This window comes from Phlebotomus argentipes, unplaced genomic scaffold (assembly GCF_947086385.1).
Source record: "Phlebotomus argentipes unplaced genomic scaffold, Phlebotomus argentipes genome assembly contig_5, whole genome shotgun sequence".
NCBI lineage: Eukaryota > Metazoa > Arthropoda > Insecta > Diptera > Psychodidae > Phlebotomus > Phlebotomus argentipes.
In genome coordinates this window covers 778,973-800,631 of record NW_026776165.1, presented here as the reverse complement: position 1 = coordinate 800,631, position 21,659 = coordinate 778,973, and the positions used below count along the sequence as shown (strand labels likewise).

At 49.6% G+C, this 21,659-nt stretch overlaps 10 protein-coding genes and 1 long non-coding RNA gene across 13 annotated transcripts; 4 read left to right on the top strand and 7 right to left on the bottom strand.

The window, feature by feature from the left end:
• Positions 1 to 71: 71 nt before the first annotated feature.
• Positions 72 to 681, top strand: LOC132256588 (large ribosomal subunit protein mL41). Its single transcript, XM_059753085.1, has one exon. It carries the CDS (start codon positions 143 to 145, stop codon positions 632 to 634), a length of 492 nt encoding a protein of 163 aa, XP_059609068.1. The 5' UTR covers positions 72 to 142; the 3' UTR covers positions 635 to 681.
• On the bottom strand, positions 623 to 1,419 carry LOC132256586 (vitellogenin-1-like). Its single transcript, XM_059753083.1, has 2 exons — positions 845 to 1,419; positions 623 to 773 (listed from the first exon to the last, which is right to left on the bottom strand). The coding sequence occupies exons 1-2, from the start codon at positions 1,406 to 1,408 to the stop codon at positions 678 to 680; spliced, it is 660 nt and encodes a 219-aa protein (XP_059609066.1). The 5' UTR covers positions 1,409 to 1,419; the 3' UTR covers positions 623 to 677.
• LOC132256585 (conserved oligomeric Golgi complex subunit 3) lies at positions 1,419 to 4,261 on the bottom strand. Its single transcript, XM_059753082.1, has 5 exons — positions 4,085 to 4,261; positions 2,878 to 4,015; positions 2,517 to 2,816; positions 2,279 to 2,454; positions 1,419 to 2,215 (listed from the first exon to the last, which is right to left on the bottom strand). The coding sequence occupies exons 1-5, from the start codon at positions 4,235 to 4,237 to the stop codon at positions 1,439 to 1,441; spliced, it is 2,544 nt and encodes an 847-aa protein (XP_059609065.1). The 5' UTR covers positions 4,238 to 4,261; the 3' UTR covers positions 1,419 to 1,438.
• Positions 4,262 to 4,412: 151 nt separating this feature from the next.
• LOC132255427 (ubiquitin carboxyl-terminal hydrolase 7) lies at positions 4,413 to 8,742 on the bottom strand. The gene is made up of 4 exons (XM_059751448.1): positions 7,855 to 8,742; positions 6,861 to 7,659; positions 5,784 to 6,792; positions 4,413 to 5,711 (listed from the first exon to the last, which is right to left on the bottom strand). The coding sequence occupies exons 1-4, from the start codon at positions 8,630 to 8,632 to the stop codon at positions 4,851 to 4,853; spliced, it is 3,447 nt and encodes a 1,148-aa protein (XP_059607431.1). The 5' UTR covers positions 8,633 to 8,742; the 3' UTR covers positions 4,413 to 4,850.
• Positions 8,743 to 9,253: 511 nt separating this feature from the next.
• LOC132265736 (membrane-bound transcription factor site-2 protease) lies at positions 9,254 to 11,016 on the top strand. Its single transcript, XM_059766504.1, has 3 exons — positions 9,254 to 9,506; positions 9,561 to 10,507; positions 10,569 to 11,016. Exons 1-3 carry the CDS (start codon positions 9,432 to 9,434, stop codon positions 11,014 to 11,016), a joined length of 1,470 nt encoding a protein of 489 aa, XP_059622487.1. The 5' UTR covers positions 9,254 to 9,431.
• On the bottom strand, positions 10,934 to 11,396 carry LOC132265737 (LYR motif-containing protein 2). Its single transcript, XM_059766505.1, has 2 exons — positions 11,301 to 11,396; positions 10,934 to 11,245 (listed from the first exon to the last, which is right to left on the bottom strand). Exons 1-2 carry the CDS (start codon positions 11,328 to 11,330, stop codon positions 11,021 to 11,023), a joined length of 255 nt encoding a protein of 84 aa, XP_059622488.1. The 5' UTR covers positions 11,331 to 11,396; the 3' UTR covers positions 10,934 to 11,020.
• Positions 11,397 to 11,433: 37 nt separating this feature from the next.
• Positions 11,434 to 13,289, bottom strand: LOC132255588 (zinc finger C4H2 domain-containing protein). 2 transcript variants are annotated; one of them, XM_059751685.1, is made up of 3 exons: positions 13,004 to 13,289; positions 12,013 to 12,627; positions 11,434 to 11,804 (listed from the first exon to the last, which is right to left on the bottom strand). In XM_059751685.1, exons 1-3 carry the CDS (start codon positions 13,063 to 13,065, stop codon positions 11,672 to 11,674), a joined length of 810 nt encoding a protein of 269 aa, XP_059607668.1. In that variant the 5' UTR covers positions 13,066 to 13,289; the 3' UTR covers positions 11,434 to 11,671. The 2 variants fall into 2 exon arrangements, with proteins under 2 accessions (XP_059607668.1, XP_059607667.1); XM_059751684.1 differs by having other exon boundaries at positions 11,989 to 12,627; positions 13,004 to 13,287.
• An 81-nt stretch (positions 13,290 to 13,370) lies between these two features.
• Positions 13,371 to 14,370, top strand: LOC132255587 (uncharacterized). Its single transcript, XM_059751683.1, has 2 exons — positions 13,371 to 13,447; positions 13,512 to 14,370. The coding sequence occupies exon 2, from the start codon at positions 13,528 to 13,530 to the stop codon at positions 14,368 to 14,370; it is 843 nt and encodes a 280-aa protein (XP_059607666.1). The 5' UTR covers positions 13,371 to 13,447; positions 13,512 to 13,527.
• Positions 14,371 to 14,936: 566 nt separating this feature from the next.
• LOC132255586 (E3 ubiquitin-protein ligase MSL2) lies at positions 14,937 to 17,005 on the bottom strand. 2 transcript variants are annotated; one of them, XM_059751681.1, is made up of 2 exons: positions 15,480 to 17,005; positions 14,937 to 15,219 (listed from the first exon to the last, which is right to left on the bottom strand). In XM_059751681.1, the coding sequence occupies exons 1-2, from the start codon at positions 16,681 to 16,683 to the stop codon at positions 14,954 to 14,956; spliced, it is 1,470 nt and encodes a 489-aa protein (XP_059607664.1). In that variant the 5' UTR covers positions 16,684 to 17,005; the 3' UTR covers positions 14,937 to 14,953. The 2 variants fall into 2 exon arrangements, with proteins under 2 accessions (XP_059607664.1, XP_059607665.1); XM_059751682.1 differs by having other exon boundaries at positions 15,492 to 17,005.
• Positions 17,006 to 17,090: 85 nt separating this feature from the next.
• Positions 17,091 to 17,562, bottom strand: LOC132255486 (uncharacterized). The gene is made up of 2 exons (XR_009468186.1): positions 17,330 to 17,562; positions 17,091 to 17,263 (listed from the first exon to the last, which is right to left on the bottom strand). It is a non-coding gene; the product is annotated as an uncharacterized LOC132255486 (long non-coding RNA).
• A 279-nt stretch (positions 17,563 to 17,841) lies between these two features.
• LOC132265907 (pyruvate dehydrogenase phosphatase regulatory subunit, mitochondrial) lies at positions 17,842 to 21,334 on the top strand. Its single transcript, XM_059766701.1, has 4 exons — positions 17,842 to 18,447; positions 18,612 to 19,123; positions 19,196 to 20,484; positions 20,683 to 21,334. Exons 1-4 carry the CDS (start codon positions 17,891 to 17,893, stop codon positions 21,121 to 21,123), a joined length of 2,799 nt encoding a protein of 932 aa, XP_059622684.1. The 5' UTR covers positions 17,842 to 17,890; the 3' UTR covers positions 21,124 to 21,334.
• Positions 21,335 to 21,659: the final 325 nt, after the last annotated feature.

Below are 21,659 nucleotides of genomic sequence, written 5' to 3'. Positions count from 1 at the left end.
ACAAATTAATCGTTTTGGATGAACGCGCCCAACTGGGCTGAACCCGCAATGTTTCATTAATGTTTCACGTGTGTTTCCGGGATTTGACAGTCGGGTACGTTCATCAACCCAGTTCCTGGCCTCGCGTTTTCCTTCCAGAGAGATGCTGCGAAAAGTGCCTCCAGCGCTGATCAGCGCATCCAGGAGTCTTCACACGACATCCTCAGTGTGCGGAAACAGGAACTTCCGCAAGTTTCCGCTGTACAACAAGCGCGGCACTCGAGTACACAAGAAGAACCAATTCGAAGGTGCGCCTTTCGCCCTGCCCATTTACAAATACGGCGTCCGGGATATTGGAGAGGTTGTGGACAATGTCTTCGTAATGCGTCCCGAGATGATCCCCGAACTCATCGTGCCAGATCTTACGGATTGCAAGCTGAAGCCTTACGTGTCGTACAAGACACAGGATGTTGTACAGAGTGAGTTCACCAGCGAGGACCTTTTCAAAGCTGTTTACAGTAAAAAGATCCTGGAAGATTTCAAGAATGGTGAGCTCAAGGAAGACGGTAGTCCAGTTACACCCTCCCCGGATGAGCTCAAAACACCCGAGGAAGCATTCATAGAGGCCAGAAAGACAGGGTCAGACATTTTCTGAGATGGTTTATAGTTTAGAATGAGGCAATAAAGGAGAATTGTAGTTATGAGGAAGGTTTTCCAGTCGCAGCGCATCTTTGCCGGTAGGCGAACAGCTTTTTCACCCATTTATCCATTCTGGCGGCGTCATTTCCGTACAACTGCAAAACATAATCAAAGGAGGAAATTACTTAAACATGTCTAGGACGTATAAGTCATCTTCCGGACGTACATTCTGGTGGAAAACCGTGTCTTCTTCAGGGATGTCCGGTGTGCTTTGCAGCTTCACCTTCGGATTTGAGGTTATGTCAATCAAGATGCTGCTGTTTGTAGATTTCGCTGATGGTGTGAAGGATTTTACGGCAAATGTATCCTCATTGAGTTCCTGAAACACCTTGGCTGACACATTGCTGCCCAGTTGTTCCACAGACGCAAAACTGGGCGTCTTTTCCGCCACTGGAGATTCCTTAGATTTCTCCGAGGGGACACTGCTGGTGGATGTGGATGAGTGTCTGGAGCTTTGACTGCTAGATCTCGATCTGGAGGATGAATGCCGGCGGTGGCTCCTGTCGCTCCTATGATGCTTTGACGAGTGCTTCCGGCTTGACGAGCTGTGGCGATCCTTTTCTCGAGACTTCCGTGAGGATTTATATCTGGACGACTTGTGGCTCCTCGAGTACTTCTTCTCCCGATGAGAGTGACTCACGGAGCGCGAGTAGGAGCGAGATCTGGAGCGAGGACGAGGCATATTATCAGAAAACTTTCCGGGGGTGTCACTCAAAATGCCAAACTTCATTCTTATGTTTGAAATATAACCGTCTCTTCTTTATTGCAATTCCTCTTGTTCTGCATCCGTTTTCTGCATTTCCTCCTGGATTTTCTCATTTTCCACCGAAGACAGAGTGGATTTCCGACTGGGAACTGCTACTGCTGCTGTTGCCCCACCAGATCCACCCTCAGACAAGACACTAGCACTGAGCAGGACGGAAATTTGCTCAGCCGACGGACAGGCAGCGATTGCGAGGTCTTCCTTGGAGAACTTCCCAATTGTGGTCAGCAATTGTTCAAGCCTGACAAAAGCCCCGATGATGTTGTTCCTGATAGGTCGGAAGAGGATGAATTCAGTGTCTTTGTTGGCCAGATAAAGCTGCATTGCCCTTTGAAGTCCGCTCAGCTTCACTTTGATGCTCTTCTGCGCTTCCTGGACAATTCCAGCCACATGCGAAGGCACCATTTCAGGCAATTTCACATCGGACGCTTGATTGTGTTCGATGAATGCGATTACATTCCCCACCAGAAGATTTGTGGCGTCTTTTATAAAGATCTCACACACACTCTTCAATTGCCTGTCCACGTCTTTTCGGGAGTCCAAGAGCTGCTCCTTCACCTGAGGTGTTCCCTCCAGCAAAAATTCAAGCAAGGCATTATTGCTGCCCAGTGCAAATAACTGCCCTCGCTTCTGGATCAGCCCATAAGCCGCTGTCTTCATCTTGCTGAAGTCCAGACTGGTTTTCTTCACAATGAAATCCACACGAAAAGGTGCAATTTGCTCTCTGAGAATCAGCAGGTGCTTTATCTCAAATAGTTCTCCATCCAAATTTGTCTGGAGACAAAATTGAGGGTGTTTTAGACTATATTCTATGGTATGTGTGTGTTGAATCCTCACCTTACGCTGCTGAATGAGCGCCGCAGCCGCAGAAACGGACTGAATGCAGTAAGTCAGCGCTTCCTGGGAGAGATTTTGAAACACCGGCCTGTCCACGCATCTGTACAGTCGGGAGAGGCAAACCAATGTCCTGCGCACTGTTGGATACCACATCCCGTGCAAATCCGCCGGAGAATCTGTGAAAAGAGACGAGAAATTTGAAGAGCCAATCAAAGGCAGATTGAAGAGGTAATCTTACTTCCCGTTCGGGATCTCATCTGACTCTCTGCAGCTGAGTTGATCGAGTCCACCTCTTGGGATGTCATTGAGAACATCGAGGCGCGTGAATCTGCACGCTGGAGGAACGGAGGCACTTCCTGGAGCGACAGTGCGATGCTTTCCATCATCTCCAGCTTGTCCGGATAAGCTAAATCTCCCGCCGAGGGCTTGTAATTCAGGATGTCGGACTGAATGTAGTGCTTTGCACGAACAATTAATCTGTCCTGGACGTCATGGAGGAGCTGATTAATGACACGCCCGAAAGGAGCCAAGGATTCAGCTGAAAATAAGCAAGAAATGTCATTTTAGAGAGCCACTTCAGGCGGATTTCAGACACTCACGACTGTGATGGACGTGCTCGTCCAGCATCTCCGTCCTCAGGATGCTACAGAGCTCCGCCAGAGTCTCCAGATGAGCAATTTGGCCAATGAACGGCCTCAGATTGTCATACAGCTGCAGCGAGAGCGCATCCAGGAAGCCGTTCATCTCTCGTGAATGATTCGGGAAGAAGTGAAGGAAGAGTCTGTGTTCGTCCTGACACACATGGACCAGGAATGCACAGGCAGCGCGCACCAGCGCACAGTGATCACCCTTGTGGGTCGCCGTGAGATCCTGCAGAGCCGCCCCTACGCCCGGATACATCACAACTCGCCTCTGGGACAAGTAGAACTCATGCAAATCCTGCAGGAGGGTTTCGTATTCCGCACAGTGCGAGCGTCTCTGCTCAATCAGACCAGTCACTCGCTTCACTTTGGGCGCCGATGCCTGGAATTTGCCGTAGAAGAGTGCAAATGCAGTGTCCGAAGTGTGTTCTCGTGGTTTTGCGCCCTCCGGAACCTTCCTGGGCGCCAAAACCTGCTCAGTGGCCGTACTGAGAACATTAATCACGTGGCTGCGCATCATTTGAACTACTCTGGTCAGACATTGCTTGCACTTCCCCATGTACAGGCTGTAATCGCGGAAATTCTGGTGACTCTCGAGATACTCAAAGCTCTCGTCCAGTCGATTGAGAATCTCCGCAAAGTTGTCTCCCATGACAGAGAGCGTGGGATTCTGCAGCTTCTGCAACACTGTCTCCAGTTGGGTGAAATACTGCAGTCTCTGGCGAATCTCCTGATCCAGACCACTGAGTCTCTCTTGATCCTCAATCAGCTTCTCACTGGCTGTGTGCAAGGAACTCGTGTTCGTCGAGACGAACTGAAACTCCCCATCGAGTTGCTTCAAGCTCTGCAGCGTGTTCTCAATTTGCTCCAGCAGACAATCACAGTCCTTTTGCCTATCTTGCAAGTGCCGCAGAAACTCCTGATGATGTATATCCTCCTCATCGAGGATCTCGTCATTCACACGATCGCACCAGGAGAGAAACTTCCGGAATGTGTCCACAGACTCGCCTCCGTTCTCTAGATCTCTCAGGGAATCACTCAAGAAAGTCTCAGAGACGTCCTCGACCTTCCTCTTCTCCTCACTATGTCCAGCTTCCTGGAAAAAAAACACCCAAGCAATCCATCAAATTTGACAGTCTCTTCCAGTTCACTGAAAACCACTCACTTCCTCAGGCGCCATCGAGAGGTTGTAGATGACATCCTTCTGAAGGGACGTCAGAGGTGCCAAGGGATTTTCCGACACGTCCCACTGTAGCAATTTCTTCTGAATTTTCCGTAAATTGGCATTTTCTATTTTCACCGAGGCAACGTCATCCATCCCTGCTTCTGTACTAAAACTACACACCGGGTGTCGGCACACAGAGGCGCTGACGGCGCATGATGTCTCAAAACCATCAGTTGTACCGCCATGATTGTTAGGAAAAATGATTGTGGAGAATTGACTCCATTTTTCGCCCAAAAATCACAAGAAATCAGGCAAAAAACGCCAACAATTCTAAATGTATGACCTTTTATTAAAAATCAATTAATCGTGAACATCGAATTGTTAATACTCGAATGCAAAAGAAAAGTCACAAAGTCTCAAAACTCATCATCTTCTGTCTCCAAAGTAAACATTTTACACGTGAATCTCTTGATTTACAATAAAATTTTCATCCTCCTTTTTTTTATTTATGCTGCATCTTTTGCAATTTACCATCATAATTTTCAATTTTCCTTATCTTTACAATCATCTCTCTCTCTCTCTCTCTCACACAATTTATCTCCTTCAAAATCTACAATAGAAATCCTAGAGTAAAAATAATGCAGAGGATCCAACGGGGACGAGGCGGTGAGGAGAGGGTGGGCGTGGAGGGGAGGTGTTCGGGAAGGAGGGCTGATGAGAAGAATATATCCAATATTGACGCCATTAGCAAATATAGTATGTAAGTTCAATTGTAAATCTTGATCGCCTTCTCAAGATAGCTAAAGCGTGATCGCTTCTGGAGCTTATTGATGTGCTCTAGCCCGAAGTAGGGTGCCGTTTGCCTCGGGTTGTTCGTCGTCTGACTCCGGAAGTCACTCACATTGACACACCCCTCGTCCTCGGTGGTGATGTAGTCAATGCGGTTCATGGTGAGGATGGCGAGCTTGTACTTCTCCCACTCCTTGTCCGGCACACCCAGGCGCGCCTTGATGCGACGCCTCAGTGACGCGTAAGGCTCGCCATTCTTCACCTTGATGAAGAATGGGATGCCGAAGGTGTTGTAGATGTCCTTGTAGAAGTGCGTCACAGGCACGAGCAGCTCATCCGCCGCCAAATTCACCTCATCCTTGGGCACTTCCTCGATTCTGTACACCTTCTGATTCGTCAGCGTCTGCTCGGCACTCGTCTGCAGGCACTCCAGCTGTGTGTCCTCATTCGGTCCCATCACCAGCTTGTGCCCCACAATCTCCGCCACGCGCAGCCGCCGCGAGCCACCCTCGCTGAACTCCACCTGCTTCGCCGCCTCGTCCAGCAGCGTCTTCACCGTGCCACACTTGCTGGGATACAGCACGATCTCCTTCTCCTCCTTGAGATTGGCCGAGACCCAGAGGCACTTGAATTGCTTCTTCGTCTCCAGCTCATTGATGTTCATGGAGAGGATCTGGTAGAAGATCTTCTTGCTGCTTTTTGGCTTGTTGTAAATCAAGATGTCCTTCAGTGTGCCGTCATACGAGCTTCTCAGCGCATTGCCCGGCACATCCTTGTACGTCTGACACTTGAAGAACTGAATCTCGTACGGATCCACATTCATTCGCTGGCCCACGACCTGCAAAACACACCCTCAGACAGTCAGTCACTCACAAAATCCCTCAATCACTGCCATCTCTCACATACTCACCTTTACCCACTGATCATATGACATCCTTTGAGAGAGTTCCAGCGTGAAGCCCGAATCATTGGGATTGGTTTTGTCAATGAATGTCACCTCGACGCGATACAGCAAATCCCTGAAGTAATCCTCAACTGTCGGCAATTCCAGATTCTCCGCCTTTTCGCGTTTCTCAAAGATAATTATGTCCCCATCTGTGATCTCTCTCATGCTCTTTTCAATGGTCTCATTGAAATTGTTGATCCTCACGACAAATCCACTCGCCTGCTCCTCATACAGAATCACCTGCGTCTCCCTCTGCCAGCCCACGCGATCCAGCAAGTCCGGCACGAGGTCCCCAATCTTCATCGTCAGATTGTAGTAGCCATGACCCACATAGTGGAGCTTCTTCTGATTTGGATCGTAGTATTTGAAGAAGAGCAGCACGTCTGTGTCCTTGTCAAACACGGGCAACTGATGACCGCCAGCGTCCGGCTGCAGCATCTCCAGGAACACTGTCCACGGATTCTGTCCGTCCGCCACTGTGATCACCAGCTTATTCCCATCATCCTGAATGTCAAACACCATCGGACGCGTCAAATTGCTGTGACGCTGCGACAATGGCCACAGCCGCATCTGCTCTGCCGGCGTCCTGAACGCCTCCACTAGCATCTCCATCAGCTCCGTCATGGTCACCGTGCGCTTCACGCGAAACACACGCAAATGCACCTTCTCATAGTCAAAGAGATCTGTCACCTGGTGACCCTCGAAGTACTCCTCCAGCACCACGTGCACATTCATGTACGCATTCGCCTCGCTGCGCTCCAACCGCCGCACCTGTTCCATGCGCTTCTCCTCCGCCAGGCGATCCACCAGCTCGGTCGGGATGTCCTGTTCGCTGATGTCTTGCAGTACAGTGGGCAGGGCTGAGTCCCTGATGTACACCAGCATATACGCATTGCTGCAATGGCGCGCCTGGAGACTCAGATCGTCATCCAATCCGCCATAATTGTGTTCAATCGCCTCAGCTTTGGTGCATCTGCAAAAGCCAAAATCATTGTCAGAGACTCTCCCTGAAAAACTTTGCACCAATGAGAGATAATTTACCTGGAAACCACGTCGTCATCGAACTTGCACCACTTCCCATCGCCCAGTGGATTGATGTACACCACATAGTGACCGCCATGGTTGTCACCTGAGTGCACAAGCACGGCGTGAAGTGTGTACTCCGCCGGCGTCGCCTCCGGCTCTTGCAGATACGCATCCAGCGAGATGTGCTCATAGAACTCAAAGCGATCGTTGAACTTTACGCTGTTGTCTGTCACGGGATCATATTGGAATCGCATTAAGTGAAGATGCAGGACAGGCGGAAATGAGACGAAGATCACTCCTTTCTCCGCCTCCTGCAGTCCATGTTCACCCGCATCGTACTTGTTATCATCGTCCAGCGTCTCCGTGGCCACGTAATCCTTGAAGCTCTCATCAATGTTCTTCTTTCCCTTGATGTTCAGCTGAATGTCATAGAACGTCTCGATGCGCGTACTTGTGTATTCCACATTCTTGCACTTGATGTAAGATGACATTTTGCCCTCGAACAGACGCGGAATCGTTCCCTCCAGACACGTGCCCTTCATCTTGCTCTCCAACTTGTCCAGCAGCACACGCAGAAACTCCTGCACATCGTGCTGCATAAAGCTGTCAAGAGTCTCCCAACCGAAGCTCTTGGTCAGCTTTTTCGTGCCCACGGGCTTGTCTGAGAACTGCAGCTCCTGGAAGACTCGCTGCAACGCCAGAGCCACACTCTTGCTGCTGTCATCCGCTTCCGTGGGCATCTTATACACCGCCTTCCGGAGGTGATTAGTGAAGTAGAGGGTCTGCAGCAGGGAATTCATGTAGCATGTGGCACCTGCGGAGTAACCAAATCTCGTCAACTTCGCCCACAAATGTGCAAGCAAACAGAGAACAAAGGTGTGTGTACGCTTATCTGCCTATAAAAGAAGTCATAGACTTCACTAATCGCGAATTGGACTCCAACACGCATTGCCAGTAAGATTACCATTGCAGTGTCCTATCGGAGTGACTGGCGCGAGGGTTATCTCACCTTGGTTCTTCAGTCCCACGTAGCCTGTGTACTTTTTGCTGTCCCAGAACACGCCGTGCGGCGCCTCGGCCACCACATGCACCTCCAACACGATGGCGTCGTCCATGATGTAGCCCTTCTCCGGGTCCAGCACGTCGTTCCAGGACATGAAGTGACTGAAGCCCCAGTCGTTTTCCTTGCTGTAGAACACGTGGGTGATCTTCCGGCTCAGCGGCTCCACGTCTGGCTTAAAGTTGTGAATGCTGAGGTCGGCCGTGGCCTTGCACGTCCACGACGGCGAGTCGTTCTCGCCGTTGCACTGCAGGAAGAAGCCGAGCGAGCGATTGTCGGCGTTTGGCCGATCACCGCCCTGTGTAATCCGCGGCATCACCATGATCTTCCAGGGGAGGTTGCGCACGTAGCAGGGCGGCGACAGGAGTTGCTCGTTGAGTTTGCTGAACTCCTCCACCCGAAAGGTGAACGTCGCCTCTGATCGCGCGTGGTCCTCCTCCTCCATGGTGCTGTCCTCGCGCGGGGGCTCCGTCTGTTGCTGCCCGAAGGGGTGCAGCGGCGAAGTGGCTGTGGGGGCAAAGTCCACATTCTCCTCCATCGGTAGCGTCTCGTCGAACTCCTCTGAGCGCATTGGTGTGTCGCACACGTTGGCCGGAATGACATTGGCATCGATCTCGAGGTCCTGCGTGTCCATCTTCTCCACCGGCGCCTCCACGTCACGCCCATTCGTGTCTGTCTCCATCTTCTTCACCACGACCGGGAGGCGGTTCAGGGAGTTCTTCTTCATCAACCACTTGCGAATGCTCAGGCTCTTTGGCTGGCCCTCCGTCTAATGCTGCTGCCCACCTCGCTGCTCGCTCTGCTGTCGCCGTCCGGAACGTGACAATCCTCACCTCGCACTGCTCTCGATGCGTGCGTGCGTGCAAAACAAAGCAAAACAACAAGACCGCCATCAGTTCGACCCACCAAAAACTCCCAATAACCCCACAATTCCGCCCAAAATCCATCAAGTCTGTGCTTTTTTTGTTCCCCGAAGGGGGTTGAAAGGGACACTTGACAGGCAGCTACTTTTCCTCAGCTTTTCACCCACAATTCCGCGTGCGCCGCACGAAATCTCACCTGGAATCGATGCAAGGGGTTCTGGGGTATCGCGTGATAGTGTCTTTGCAGCCAATATTACAGTATCTTGGACGAAAATGATCACTAGAAAATGCTCACAATCATCTTCTGCTGCTTCTCCATGGGTGTACTAAAAGCGCTGTCACTGCGCTGTACTAAAGGCGCCATTGCAGAGCGCGGCCCATCAGCCGGTCGCGGACAATGGGCGAACATGTCTCAAGGAGCGTCGAAGATGTTGCTTTAATCATTTCTATCATTTTCCGGATAGTTAGAAATTGTTGAGTAAATTTAGTAAATTCTACAGAATTTCTTGTCAGAAGATTACCTGCAAAGGGCATACAAATCTTGAATTGAAACAGAATTAGAATTGTTTGTCTTTGTCTCTTCTCTCATACGACACTTCATCAGACAATTCCACTGGGTGTCGCTTGAAGTGTTTTGAAAGGATTGCAGCCGGCTCGTCCGGGATGACTTTCCTGATCTTTTTCCTGGTTATTGTCGCCATTCACGGAGTGCTTTTCTTCTTCGATGCATTCTTTAAGGTAAGCCTTCGCTGTCCTCTCATCTTGTGATGCTGAACTTTCTTTCAATTGCAGAGTTGCATGCACCATCCTTACCGGCTCTTCCTGGAGGGCACGGGATTCACGGTGAAGTTTCTGAGGCTTGAATGGTACACCACAGCTTTAAATCGCGCCCTGGTCAAGTGGAGTAGCTCTTCGCCACGCCTCCTCTCCAGATCCTTTGATCTGGGTGTTTACAGTGCCCTTTTTCTCCTGCCAGTATCCTTGGGAGCGCTTCTATGGAGCTTCTTCAGCTCATGGGCGAGTCCAGGTGTGACCGAGGCGGCCGGAGTGCAGATGGAAATCCTCTTGCCAGGCGTAACACTGCCTCTAGATGAGATTCACTACTATCTATTTACGCTTCTGATCAGTTCAGTAGTCCATGAACTCGGTCACGCAGTAGCAGCAGTGCTGGAAGACGTTCCTCTGCTGGGATTCAGCGTGCGAGTGTACTTTTTCCTCCCGGTGGCACTCACGGAGCTCAGTTCGGAACAATTGGCCGGATTGAAAGCCTGGCGGAAGCTTCGGGTTTTGTGTGCTGGCATTTGGAACAATCTGGCGCTGGGATTGATTGGCTTTCTGCTGCTTCAAGGCTCCAGGCCACTTCTAGGGTGGCTTTATCACATCGACAGAGGAATCTATGTGGCAGAAATCGAGCGAAAGTCGCCTCTTTTGGGCGCCAAAGGTCTCAATCAGGGTGACTTCATTACCAAGATCAACTCCTGCGATGTGAGAGACTTGGATTCCTGGCACGATTGTCTCTTGCAGGCTCTCAGAAGACAGCCAGCTTATTGTCTCTCATCAGAGTTTATACACAGTCACGATGAGTCAACGCCTGTGGGCACTGTAGATGGGATTACGCAGTGCTGTGATCCTGAAAATCTCGCCAATGTGTGCTTTGAGTATTCCGGAGAGAATGACATCCTCGAAATTCCCCAGCACGTGTGCCTCCCTATTCGACTAACAGTGGAGAATTCCTACAGGTAAGCCAATATTGCCAATATCAAAGATTCCAACGAGATTCCGAAGCTCCCGCTTCCTCAGGTACTGCCAGGAAGACTTGAAGTGCAACGATAGAGGCCAGGAGGGCTACTGTCTCAAGCCATTACTCCAGAATTCCACCACAATTCTCGAGCTGACGCGACGAGGCAGAAGAGTCGTCTACATGGGCCATCCTGGTGATATCTATCGCACCGTTCGGGTGTCAAGCTTCATTCCAAAGCTCAGATACATCTCTCCCGCCTTCGGCGATGCCCTCACTCTCTTTCTGCGCTACTTGGTGGTCTTCTCCTTCGGCCTGGTGCTGGTCAACGTGATTCCTTGCTACGGATTCGACGGACAGCACATCATAAGCGTGATCCTGGGCCACCAACTGGCCAAATTCGGCGTCTCCAGTCAAACACGAGACATTGTTATTCTATTAATCACATCTCTATGCACATGTCTACAGATTGCGCTGCTCACGAGGTTTCTCTGGCACGTTCTGGTCTAATAAATCACCGGTTTCCACTCAAGTCCAAGCTGTTCTGCAACTCTGTGAGACTCCTGCGGCCATAGTGCAGCATCATCTTGATGGTGGTGTCATCAGTGTGGTGGCGATTGGCATGGAAATCCCTCCTGGCCCACTCTTTCAGCTCCGCACGATCGCTCTCCTGGGGAACTCTTCGAATCGTCCTGAACACGTCCCTGTAGAGTTTCAGAACCTCCTGACGCAGCATAAACTAGGGAGAGAAACTGATATCAAAACTTATCTCCAAAGCGTTCCCACAAAATTACCTGCTTCAGCGTGAGCGCCGGCGACTTCATGACATTCCCTCCCCGGACAGCGATGTGATCCAAAGCGGCTGAACAAATGTAAATTTTATAGGTTAGATAGCAAGCATTAAAACCATTTGAATCTTAAATCCTCTTTTCTTCACTTTATTCTCCGAAATATAAGCTACAATATTTCCCTATCGTATATCAATTACTTGGCTTACGAACTCCTTAATTACTACAGAAAGAATGCCCTGAAAGACATTCTTTTCACATATTCCATAAGTACAATACGAAAGTACAGAAAGAAAAGCAATTATCAATTCTACACGAAACACGCATTTTATCCCTAAAAGTACTCTTAATCCTAAGATGTTTGCCGATTTCCGTGTTTAGTGATCCTTCTTCTTGGGCTTCTTGGGATTCCTGGAGCGACTCTTGGCCTTGCAAAGAGGACAAATTGGCGCATTCCTGTGAATTTGCTGATGGCAAGACAAGCAGGACTTCATTGGGGGCGGTTGTTGCCTACGATAGAGAATAGATGTTAGATAAATTTTAGCGATTTCTGCTAAAAAAAATCACCCTCAAATCTCTAAATAACATCTCAAATCAAAAGAATAGCGCAAACTACAAATTTCTTCTTAACATAAGTCACAGAAAAATACCTTAAACTTGTGCGAAAATAAAAGGAAACTCAAAAGAAAATCACCTCAAACTGACATTGAACTCAGACCTGAACGTCGGATGGCCAATGCTGATGGCGTGTGGCTGCTGTAGTCGACTGGCGGGCAGATCGGGCTTCGCTGCAGCCTGGGCGGCTGCCCTGATGGGGTTCACGGGCGTAGGCGCGAGAAATTGCGACGGCGTCGAGGGCGAGAGCGATGCTGCGCCCACGTCGGGCGCCAAAGAGTGCGGCAAAACCGGCGGACGGGCGAACGAGGCTCCCGTGGCACCATGGGGAACATGCGAGGGCCCCTTATAGAACGCCTGGAAGCGATCTGGCCCAATTATGCTGCCCTCCTCCTCGTGCAGCTCCGGCAGGCGCTCTAATCCTAGATATTCTCGCCGCATGTGATCGATCTCTGTCTTCAGCGGAACGTATTCCTCGTGCATCCTGTTGGCCACATTGAGGGCTCGTGAGCGATTCTCCTCCGCCTGCTTGATCACACTCTCCATCGTGTTGATGTCGGCGTGAATCTGCCTCAGCTCCTCGACATGGCTCATCTTCTCCTGCAGCAGCAATTCCATTTCACGGCGATACTCGCCCAGGCACTTCTCCTCGGCATCGCTGTTCTCCACCTCACGCACAATCTTCATCTTCAGCTTCTCCAAATGGATCGTCTTTTGCCTGAGAAGGACAATTGTTGGTCAAATTCTTTCCTATATGATTGAGACAGGATTCCTTTTCCCATATAATTCCCATTGGCCATTCACTACGCCCCAGGAAAACAACCCTAAAAAGCGACATTTAGCTACTAAAGGATGCTTCTCAAGAAAATGCTTGATTAAGAAAATGTTCTGATGGATTTTTCAAGCAAAAATTCAACATCAGAACGCAAAATTTGCGAGTATTGTCCGAAAAAATACAAGAAACTCAAGCCATTGATTGTATGGAATTTAAGGTAGGCTTGAAAAGACATATTCTTATTATCTATTTTGCATAGAAACACTTGGAAAATATTGTAGAAAGCCTTGTAAATGATTTTCCATAGGAAAATGCTTACCGAATGTCTTTCATCGCCTCTAATTTAGCATAAATTGTCCTCTCCTCAGTGGATGTTGCCATTTTGACAGTCGGCTTTGTTACACAACTTTCACGATTTTCACACTGAAAACGCTGACACAGATACAAAATACCTCAGAATATCACCCCAGAAGCCTTTCTGTTAGCGAATGAACAAGCCAATGATATTCCCACTATGATGTTTATTTCACTAGCTCGATATCCCTGCTCATCTACACGATCTTGATACTTTGTTGTCTTCATGAATACTGACGCTCCTCCGCTGCTTCTCCTCTTCGCTCGCGGTGGCGCTCAAGTTGCTGTCATTAGTGACGTTTAAAAATTCCGCGTCTGTGAAATCTTGAAGAAAACAGCACTTTGTAGTGAATTTTCAACTGGAAATTCTTCTTGGGACAACACTTCGCGGACTCTGCGTGTTATTCTTGTAAGAAAATGCATATCTTATAGCAAGCCAATCAAGTTAATGAAGAACTGATATTGTTTTGTAGAATAATTTCCTGGAAAATGTCTGGCCAAGTTGCCATCGAGGATGGCAATTGCATGATAGGCTACCACACAGACACAGATGCTAGGCGGTTCTTCTCTGATTTGGAGGCAAGGCAGAGAAACGTCTTGCCTGAGTACTTGAAGAATCTCCTCTTCCTCAACGGCTTCGCTTCCAAGGCGACCTTTTGTAGTGTGAAAGAGGAAGATTTTCACGCTATGGAGAAGATGTGTCAGGAAGAGATGCCTAGCTTCTGTCCACGCACACCAGAGTTCTTCTCTTACTTCGCTTCGTGCACGGAACACTTCAAGATTCCTCTCGGACACCGAAGACTCCTGTTGAACTGTATCCAAGCGGATTTGGACACTGTTTCGGACAAGAGAGAGCCTACAGGAGCCTATCTGAGACAGCAGTCGATCGAGAGCTGTAAAGCGGAGCCTCTGGATCCCTTGCAGTGCAAGGAGTTGCCGCACGAGAGTCAATTTCCAGTCACAGTGTTGGGATTGAGGCAGAAAATCCAGAGTTTCTTTGAGCGAAATGACATGGAACACACCATTGACGCGGACGAGCTGGACATCAGCATCCGGTATGGCGAGAACGATGTGTTCGGCTGCGTGTTTTGTTCGCAGTGCGACAAGGAGGTGAGATTGAGCCAAGATGCCAGGCGCAAGCGGAAAAACGGAATGCCCGTCATCTCAGTCTCCAACTACGTGAATCACATCAAGAGGAATCACTATAAGAATCTGCGCTCCAGAAAGTCTGACGCTCCGGACAGTGATTCAAACACTTCGGAAGACACGCTGAAGCGCAAGCGAACAAAAGGCGAAAATGTTAGCGTGAAGAGTGAGTTTGAAGATGATTGAATAGAGAGAAATCTTTTACACTTAAGAGCTTAATTTTATTATAAAAAATAATTTACAGTATTTTGTATTTTTGTCTCATCTTTGTTTCCTTTCTTTTTTTTTCATCTAACCCCATCATCACCTTGCCTAAACAACAATAAATTTATGTGAAATTTTAAAATTCTCCAAAGATTTTTTAACATGCTCGAGAGCGTGTGTGTAAACTGGATGTCAGCTTCAGTTCTTCATGTTTCAAATAAAGCATAATCCAATAAGAGACTTTTCCACAGTTAAACTCTTTCTCGGTTTTCACACTCTTTGCCAGGTATAAAAGCGAAAGAAATTAAGTGACAGGATTTCCACTGTATAAAGTTCCTTTTCTTCCTCCACTAAAACTTGTATATATCATCGCTAAGAATTATTCCACTTTTTTTCTTCTTCTGATATAAAGACATTCTATTGTTTCACACACACACACGCAGAGATATTTCCCTGGCTAAAGATCCACCGCGAGAAACATGAAGGGATTCCATCTCTTCGTCGCGGATTTGCTTTTTTTGGCTGACGCAAAGATTGCACTCGTCCAATTTCCATAATATGCCGCCTAGATATCAATCTCCATGTCGCTCTGCTCCAACTCATCCTCATCCGACGCCTGCTCGCGTGAATCGTCGTCTGTGAGCAGCGAATCCTGCGAATCCACGATCTCCTCCGCGAACACGGCGTTCAGCAGGCCGTAGTTGTCCTTCAGCGCGTACGACGAGGACGTGCTGGAAGAGGACGTCGACGACGTGGCCGGAGTCTCGCTCATGAGGATCGCCGGAACGGTCGTGGAGGCGGGAGACAAGCTGCCCGAGTACACGTTCAGCACTGCAAAGAGGTCAGAGTCAATTTCAGCACAAATTCTCCAAATTTCACCGGTTCGTGTCTCGGATATCCAGATTCCAAGAAATTTCCCGATTCGATTTTAACCTTCTTTTCTCGTAGTGAAAGTTGCCTTATCTCAAAATCGATTGTTCACTTTGGAAAATCAACTGATAGCATTTTAAAAGCTGATTGAAAGAATCCTCCTTCTCCAGAGCCTCCTTGGGAGCATTATCAGTTAATGAATGGTTTAGAGACAAACTCACCCTGGATGTTACCTTGGAGGCTGGTGGACGTGAAGACGACAGGACTGGGAGGACTGTGATCCAGTGTGATGTGCTGATCCACCATGGAGCACTCCTGCTCCATCTGATGGAAGGGTTCCGCCGCTTGGCCACCAAAGTCCGGCATCGCGCTGGCTGCATCCAGGCTCAGCTCTAGATTCTCTAGTTCCGGAATGCGCGGCCGCACCTTGAAGCCGTCCGGCCGGTGGGGATTCCTACAGCCGCGGCACTTGCAGTCCAGACACGCCTTGGACTCCACGTAGCACGGACAGCGCTGCCCGCAGCATGTCAGCTTGCCAGGTGTGGCGGTGGCGTTGCCGCAGCGGCAGCCCTTCCGCTTGGCGGCCGCCTTGGCTGCGGCGGCGGCGGCCTTAGTAGTGGCCTGGAAGGGTTTCTTGAAGCACGGCAGGGTGGCCTTGGCGGGGATCTGCGGATCGGGCGGCTGTGGAGGCGGCGCCGGAGTGGGTTCCGCCGTCTTGCGCTTGATGGTGATCTTGTTGCCGTTGCCAGCGTAGAGGACGGAGTACATGGCCGAGCCGTTGGACACCGTCTTGATGGCGGGCTGCATTGGGGGCGCGATGGGCTGTGGGCGAGGCACCGATAGCGCCGTAGTGACCGTCGAGGGCCCCACGCTGACGCGCTCAGCGACCTTCGCGGGCTCCCGCGCGCTCGACGACACGGGAATGGAGGTGTAGAGACAGGGAAGGATCGAGTAGGCGGACTTGGAGAGTCCGGCTGTGCTCTTGAAGTTATCCTTGAACATCACGCCCTCGTCAATGATGTCCACCAGACTCGCCCCGGCGCCAGTGCCGTTCATCTTCACGCTCGACTGCACCTGCTTCATCATCACTTGGTAGATGCCCGAGGACTTGATGTGCTCACACAGGCTCTTGTAGCACTGCAGCAGGATGCGCAGCTGCACGTTCTCCTCGTACTTCTGGTACTCGCGGCACCACGAGCAGGAGGGCTTGAGATTCTTCCTGCCGCCGATGCACGTCTTGCACTCGTGGTGCTGACACGGGGAGTCAGGCGAGTAGGGCTCCATCAGGAGGTTGCCACACACGCAGCAGGACAGCGACTGCCGCAAGTACGGAATGAGCCGAAACAGATCTGTCCAGTTCTGCTCCAGGCTGTCCGTCTGGAAGACAAGTCGCGACACTGACACATAGAGACTCGTCGGATTCATAATGACCACCACCACATGGGCGTCTCACGCTGTTGGGAAAGCCTCACACTGAGGCCGGAAGCCGGCGCGCGGAGCCTCCAGAAGAGCTCCACAAACTGACAATTGTCCGGGTCTTTAGCCTAAACGGCCTAAACAAACACACTCACTTGGGAACATTTTTCACACTTTTGTGCGTGTCTATTCACTGTTTATCTGTGGAATGCATCACATGGGGATCAGAAATGCACTTTTATTCTGTGAAAATGCGTGAAAAAGCCCGGAAAATTGCCCAAAACACCCTCAACAGCTGAATGTTGTGATGAAAAACAGTGGGATTGCCAGATGCGATGCGTCAAAGGCAAACTTCATCTCAGTGGTGAGCAGCGCCACGACAACGGAGATTTTGAATTTAAAGGTCCTTCTACTGATTCTTCTCACGTGCTCTATTTTATTAACATTAAGATAAAAATCATCACAATTTTCTTACATTCTCAACACTTACACAGGGCATCAATGATTATAGCAAGGTATGATAAGGTAGGATTACTTGCGATGATGTTACAGAGAGGGACACAAATCTTCTCTTTGATTACCTGAAGAACTAGAAGGAAAAATTTCAATTAGATTTTTAAAGTATATCAGAAAAGACACAAAATTCTTTTATTACAGTCCTGTGGTGAAGGGAATTTATTAATTTCACCAACATCCGGCAATGTTGGGGGCTTGGGAAGAGCACCAATGATGTCTTCAGTGTCTTCAGCCTCTGTGTGTACAATAATAAACAGCACAAGACAGATGACGAAGAAGATTGATTTCATGTTGTTATTTGTTTCACAACTTAACTCTCACTGGTACTATAACTTAATGATTTGCTTTTCGTGAAAGAGAATCCTTAAATACTGGGAATAACGCGAAAAATGTATGAAAGAATTGCATTTAAATGCTTCTTGAATGGTGATAAACAATTATTTATAGTCTCTGGAAGAATTCCAGAAGAATCCCAATAAACAGAAAATTCCCAAAGATTGAGACAGAATTATTGGAAATATTTCTAAAATTGACTATTGTGAAAATTTGTCAAGGAGAAAGAAGTCATAAAACTGGACTGTGAAAGAGCGCGAAACCAAACGATATATCGGGCGAAATATCGCGAATCTTGCGGCGAATTCATCAGTGACACTTTGCCGTGTGAAATGTGAGAAGGATTCAGTGCACCTCGCGAAAAGTAATGTTTTTCACACGAAATAGGCAAGTCCTCGTGCAGAAGGGTGTGGATTTTGCCGTGAGAACTCTCACCGGACACGCACACTATGGCAGATTCCCTCGTCAATTCGCCGGTGGCCAGGAAAGAGCCTCCAAACTTGACACAAAATCGCGAGAGTCTTCCGGACGGGCTTTCTCGGCCGCCTCCACGAGCGCCCTATGGCTGGATGGGAAGCTGGAGTCGGGCTCCCTGCCGCAGAGCACGGACGTTGTGATATACGGCGCAAGTATTATTGGGGCGTCCGTGGCGTACAACCTGGCCAAGGCGGGCATGGGTGCGCAGGTGATCCTGCTGGATCAGGACACCGTCACAGACGGGCGCGTGTGGCAGGAGAACAGCGGACTCGTGGGTGCGTTTAAGCCCACGCTGTCACAGGTGAAGCTGGTGCAGAAGTCCATCGACTTGTTCCAGGAACTCACGGACAAGGGCCTTCCCACGGGCTGGCGGCAATGCGGATCGCTGAATCTGGCCAGGACGCGCGACAGAATGACCGTCTTTCGGCGCATGAAGTCACAAAGCACGTGAGTTGGATTGATTTGTCTCTGGCGAATGTTTACCACAGTGTTGTGATGAAAATAGCGACGCAGATTTTCACTTGATTCGGTCTTGTCGGTTAATCTAGTGTTGAAGAGTTAAAAATACTGCGGATATCTTAAATCTCACATTAAACTTTGACCTTTTGCAGCGGCTGGGGAATTGAGTGCAGCATCCTCAGTCCAGAGCAGTGCAAGGAGGTCTTCCCGCTGCTCGAAGTGTCTGACATTCTGGGCGGCCTCTGGATTCCCACTGACGGCGTGGCGGATTCCATGCTCATCTGCCAGAGCCTTTTGCGCGAGGCGCAGAAGATGGGCGTGAAGATTGTGGAGAAGTGCGCGATCAGGAGCATCTCTCGCGCCGAGGGACGCGGTCAGGCCATTGAGACATCTTTGGGCACTGTTTACGGCACGTACTTTGTCAATTGCGCCACTCTCCACGCCAGAGATGTGGGCTTGCTCTCTGATCCCATCGTGAAAGTTCCTCTTCACGCCGCCGAACACTACTATCTGCACACGAAGCAAGTGGACGGATTGTCGCCCGAAGCGCCTGTGATACGAGATCTGGACGGACAGATCTTCTTCCGGGAGAACGACGGAAGACTCCTGGCCGGCGGGTATGAGAAGAATGCCAAGCCAGCCTTCGAGGATGGCCTGATTCCACGTGGGTATTGAGATGATGAGCTTGTCTGTGGCGGAATTGAGAGCGTATCTCAACCTGATTCTCTATTCACAGCTAATGCCGCTTCCATGCAACTGCCTGTGGACTGGGATCACTTCCATGTGCTTCTCGAGGAGTTGATAAAGCGCGTTCCTTGTCTGGAGGAGGCGTTCCTCGAGCGTCTTTCCAATGTTCCTGAAGTCTTCTCGCCGGACGGCAAGTGGATTGTGGGCGAAAGCCCAGAAATACAGAACTACCTGGTGGCCACGGGAAGCCAGAATGTCTCCACGGCCGGACTGGGTTTCGCCATTGCGGATCTCATCACGCAGGGTTACTCAACGGTGGACATTCACGACTTGGACATATCGCGCTTCCTGGGACTGCACAACAACCGCAAGTTCCTGCGTGAGAGGGTGCGGGAGGTGCCAGGACTGCACTATGCCATCCCATATCCCTTTCAGGAATTCGAGACTGGCCGCACGCTGCGGATGTCACCGATTTTCCCCGCCTTCAAGGAGTCCGGAGGTGTTTTCGGCCAGACAATGGGCTACGAGCGTCCGTCGTGGTTCGACCAGAAGCACTGCCTGGACGACAATGGTGTGCCAAAGTATCGCATCGCCGCCACGCGCACGTTCGCCAAGCCGTCGTGGTTCAAATACGCCGCTGAAGAGTACAACGCGTGCCGGGAGAAGATCGGTCTGTGCGACTACAGCTCCTTCACGAAGGTGGACATGTGGTCGAAGGGGCGCGAGATTGTGGATCTGCTGCAGCACCTGTGCTCCAATGATGTCGATGTGCCCGTGGGCACGATCATTCACACGGGGATGCAGAACAAGCAGGGTGGATATGAGAATGACTGCAGTCTGGCGCGCATTGGGCCGAGTCACTACTTCATGATCGCACCGACGATCCAGCAGACGCGCTGCAAGGCGTGGATTGAGCGCCACATGCCGCCAGGTGGACAGATAAGTCTGTCCGATGTGACTTCCATGTACACGGCCATCTGCATCATGGGCCCCTTCTCTCGCATCATGCTCTCCGAGCTGACAGACACGGACTTGGCGCCCAAGAACTTCCCCTTCTTCACGTACCGCGAACTCGATGTGGGCCTGGCCAATGGCATTCGTGCGTTCAATCTCACGCACACCGGAGAGCTGGGCTTCGTGCTGTACATCCCCAATGAGTTCGCGCTGCACGTGTACACGAGACTGCTGGAGGCGGGCGAGAAGTACGGCATCAGGCACTGTGGTTACTATGCCATGAGGGCGCTGCGAGTGGAGAAGTTCTTCGCCTTCTGGGGACAGGATTTGGACACATTCACCACACCGCTGGAATGCGGAAGAATGTGGCGCGTGAAGTTCGATGTGAGTATTTGCATTTTTTACTTAAGACATCGTTTTTCTGATGAATTCCACTCGACTTTTTTTTGAAATCTCTTAAAATGTCATTAGATTGGGTTAAAAAGGACGAAATCTGACTGTAAAATGGAAGACTCATTATTAATAACATTAATATAACATTATTATTAACTCTTTCACGTCTCTCTCGTGTGTCTCTTCCAGAAACCTTTCCACTTCATCGGCAGGGATGCGCTGATGAAGCAGCGCGACGAGGGTGTGAATCGACTGTATGTGCAACTGCTGCTCAACGATCACGACTCCGAAGTGGACATGTGGCCGATGGGTGGCGAGCCAATCTTCCGCAACGGTGACTTCTGCGGCCAGATCACCACGGCCAGCTATGGGTTCACGTTCAAGCGCCAAGTGTGCTTGGGTTTCGTGCAGAACCTCAGTCCGGAGGGTGTGGCGGAGAAGGTGTCGAACGAGTATGTGCTCAGCGGTGACTATGAGATCGAGATCGCGGGCATTCGCTATGGGGCCAAGGTGAATTTGCACTCACCCAATTTGCCCACCAAGTATCCTGATCAGGAACGCGAGGCGTACAAGGCAACGCGCGACAAGAGTGACGAATCATCGGTGATGGCGCCAAAGCTCTCATGGTAAACGTAGCTCAAATCTTTTTATCACTAATTTTCAACACTGTTTGCAATTATCAACGATCATTTCGTGTCATATTTCCACGTCGAAGCGCTTCAATTTATATAACACAAAAAAGTGGTGTTTTCTGAGAGTGATATTGTCCTATATTTATATATAAAAAATGTGAGGTATTTAATCTGAATTCTGTACATAAAATAGAGGATTTTGTAAAGTTTTGAGGTTTATATTAAGAAATGATTTTTTCTTTTCTGTTCAAAAACATTTTGTCTTTTTAGTACACAACATATAATGTGCGAAAGATGTCTCTCAATGCGCTGAGTTTGAATGGGCAAATTGTCGAGCGGATGCGATGAAGGCAAAAAAAGGTGTGCAATCTTGCGAGGTCTTGTGAAAATCTCGAGAAAATTCACTTAATCCTCAATGATTTCGCGTCAATGCAATTTCCATAAAAAGTGTCTGTCATTGGCATTCAATATGTTATTAATTTCTTTTGGATCATTTTAACTTTAAATTGCAAATGTCGATAAATCTAGTCGTCA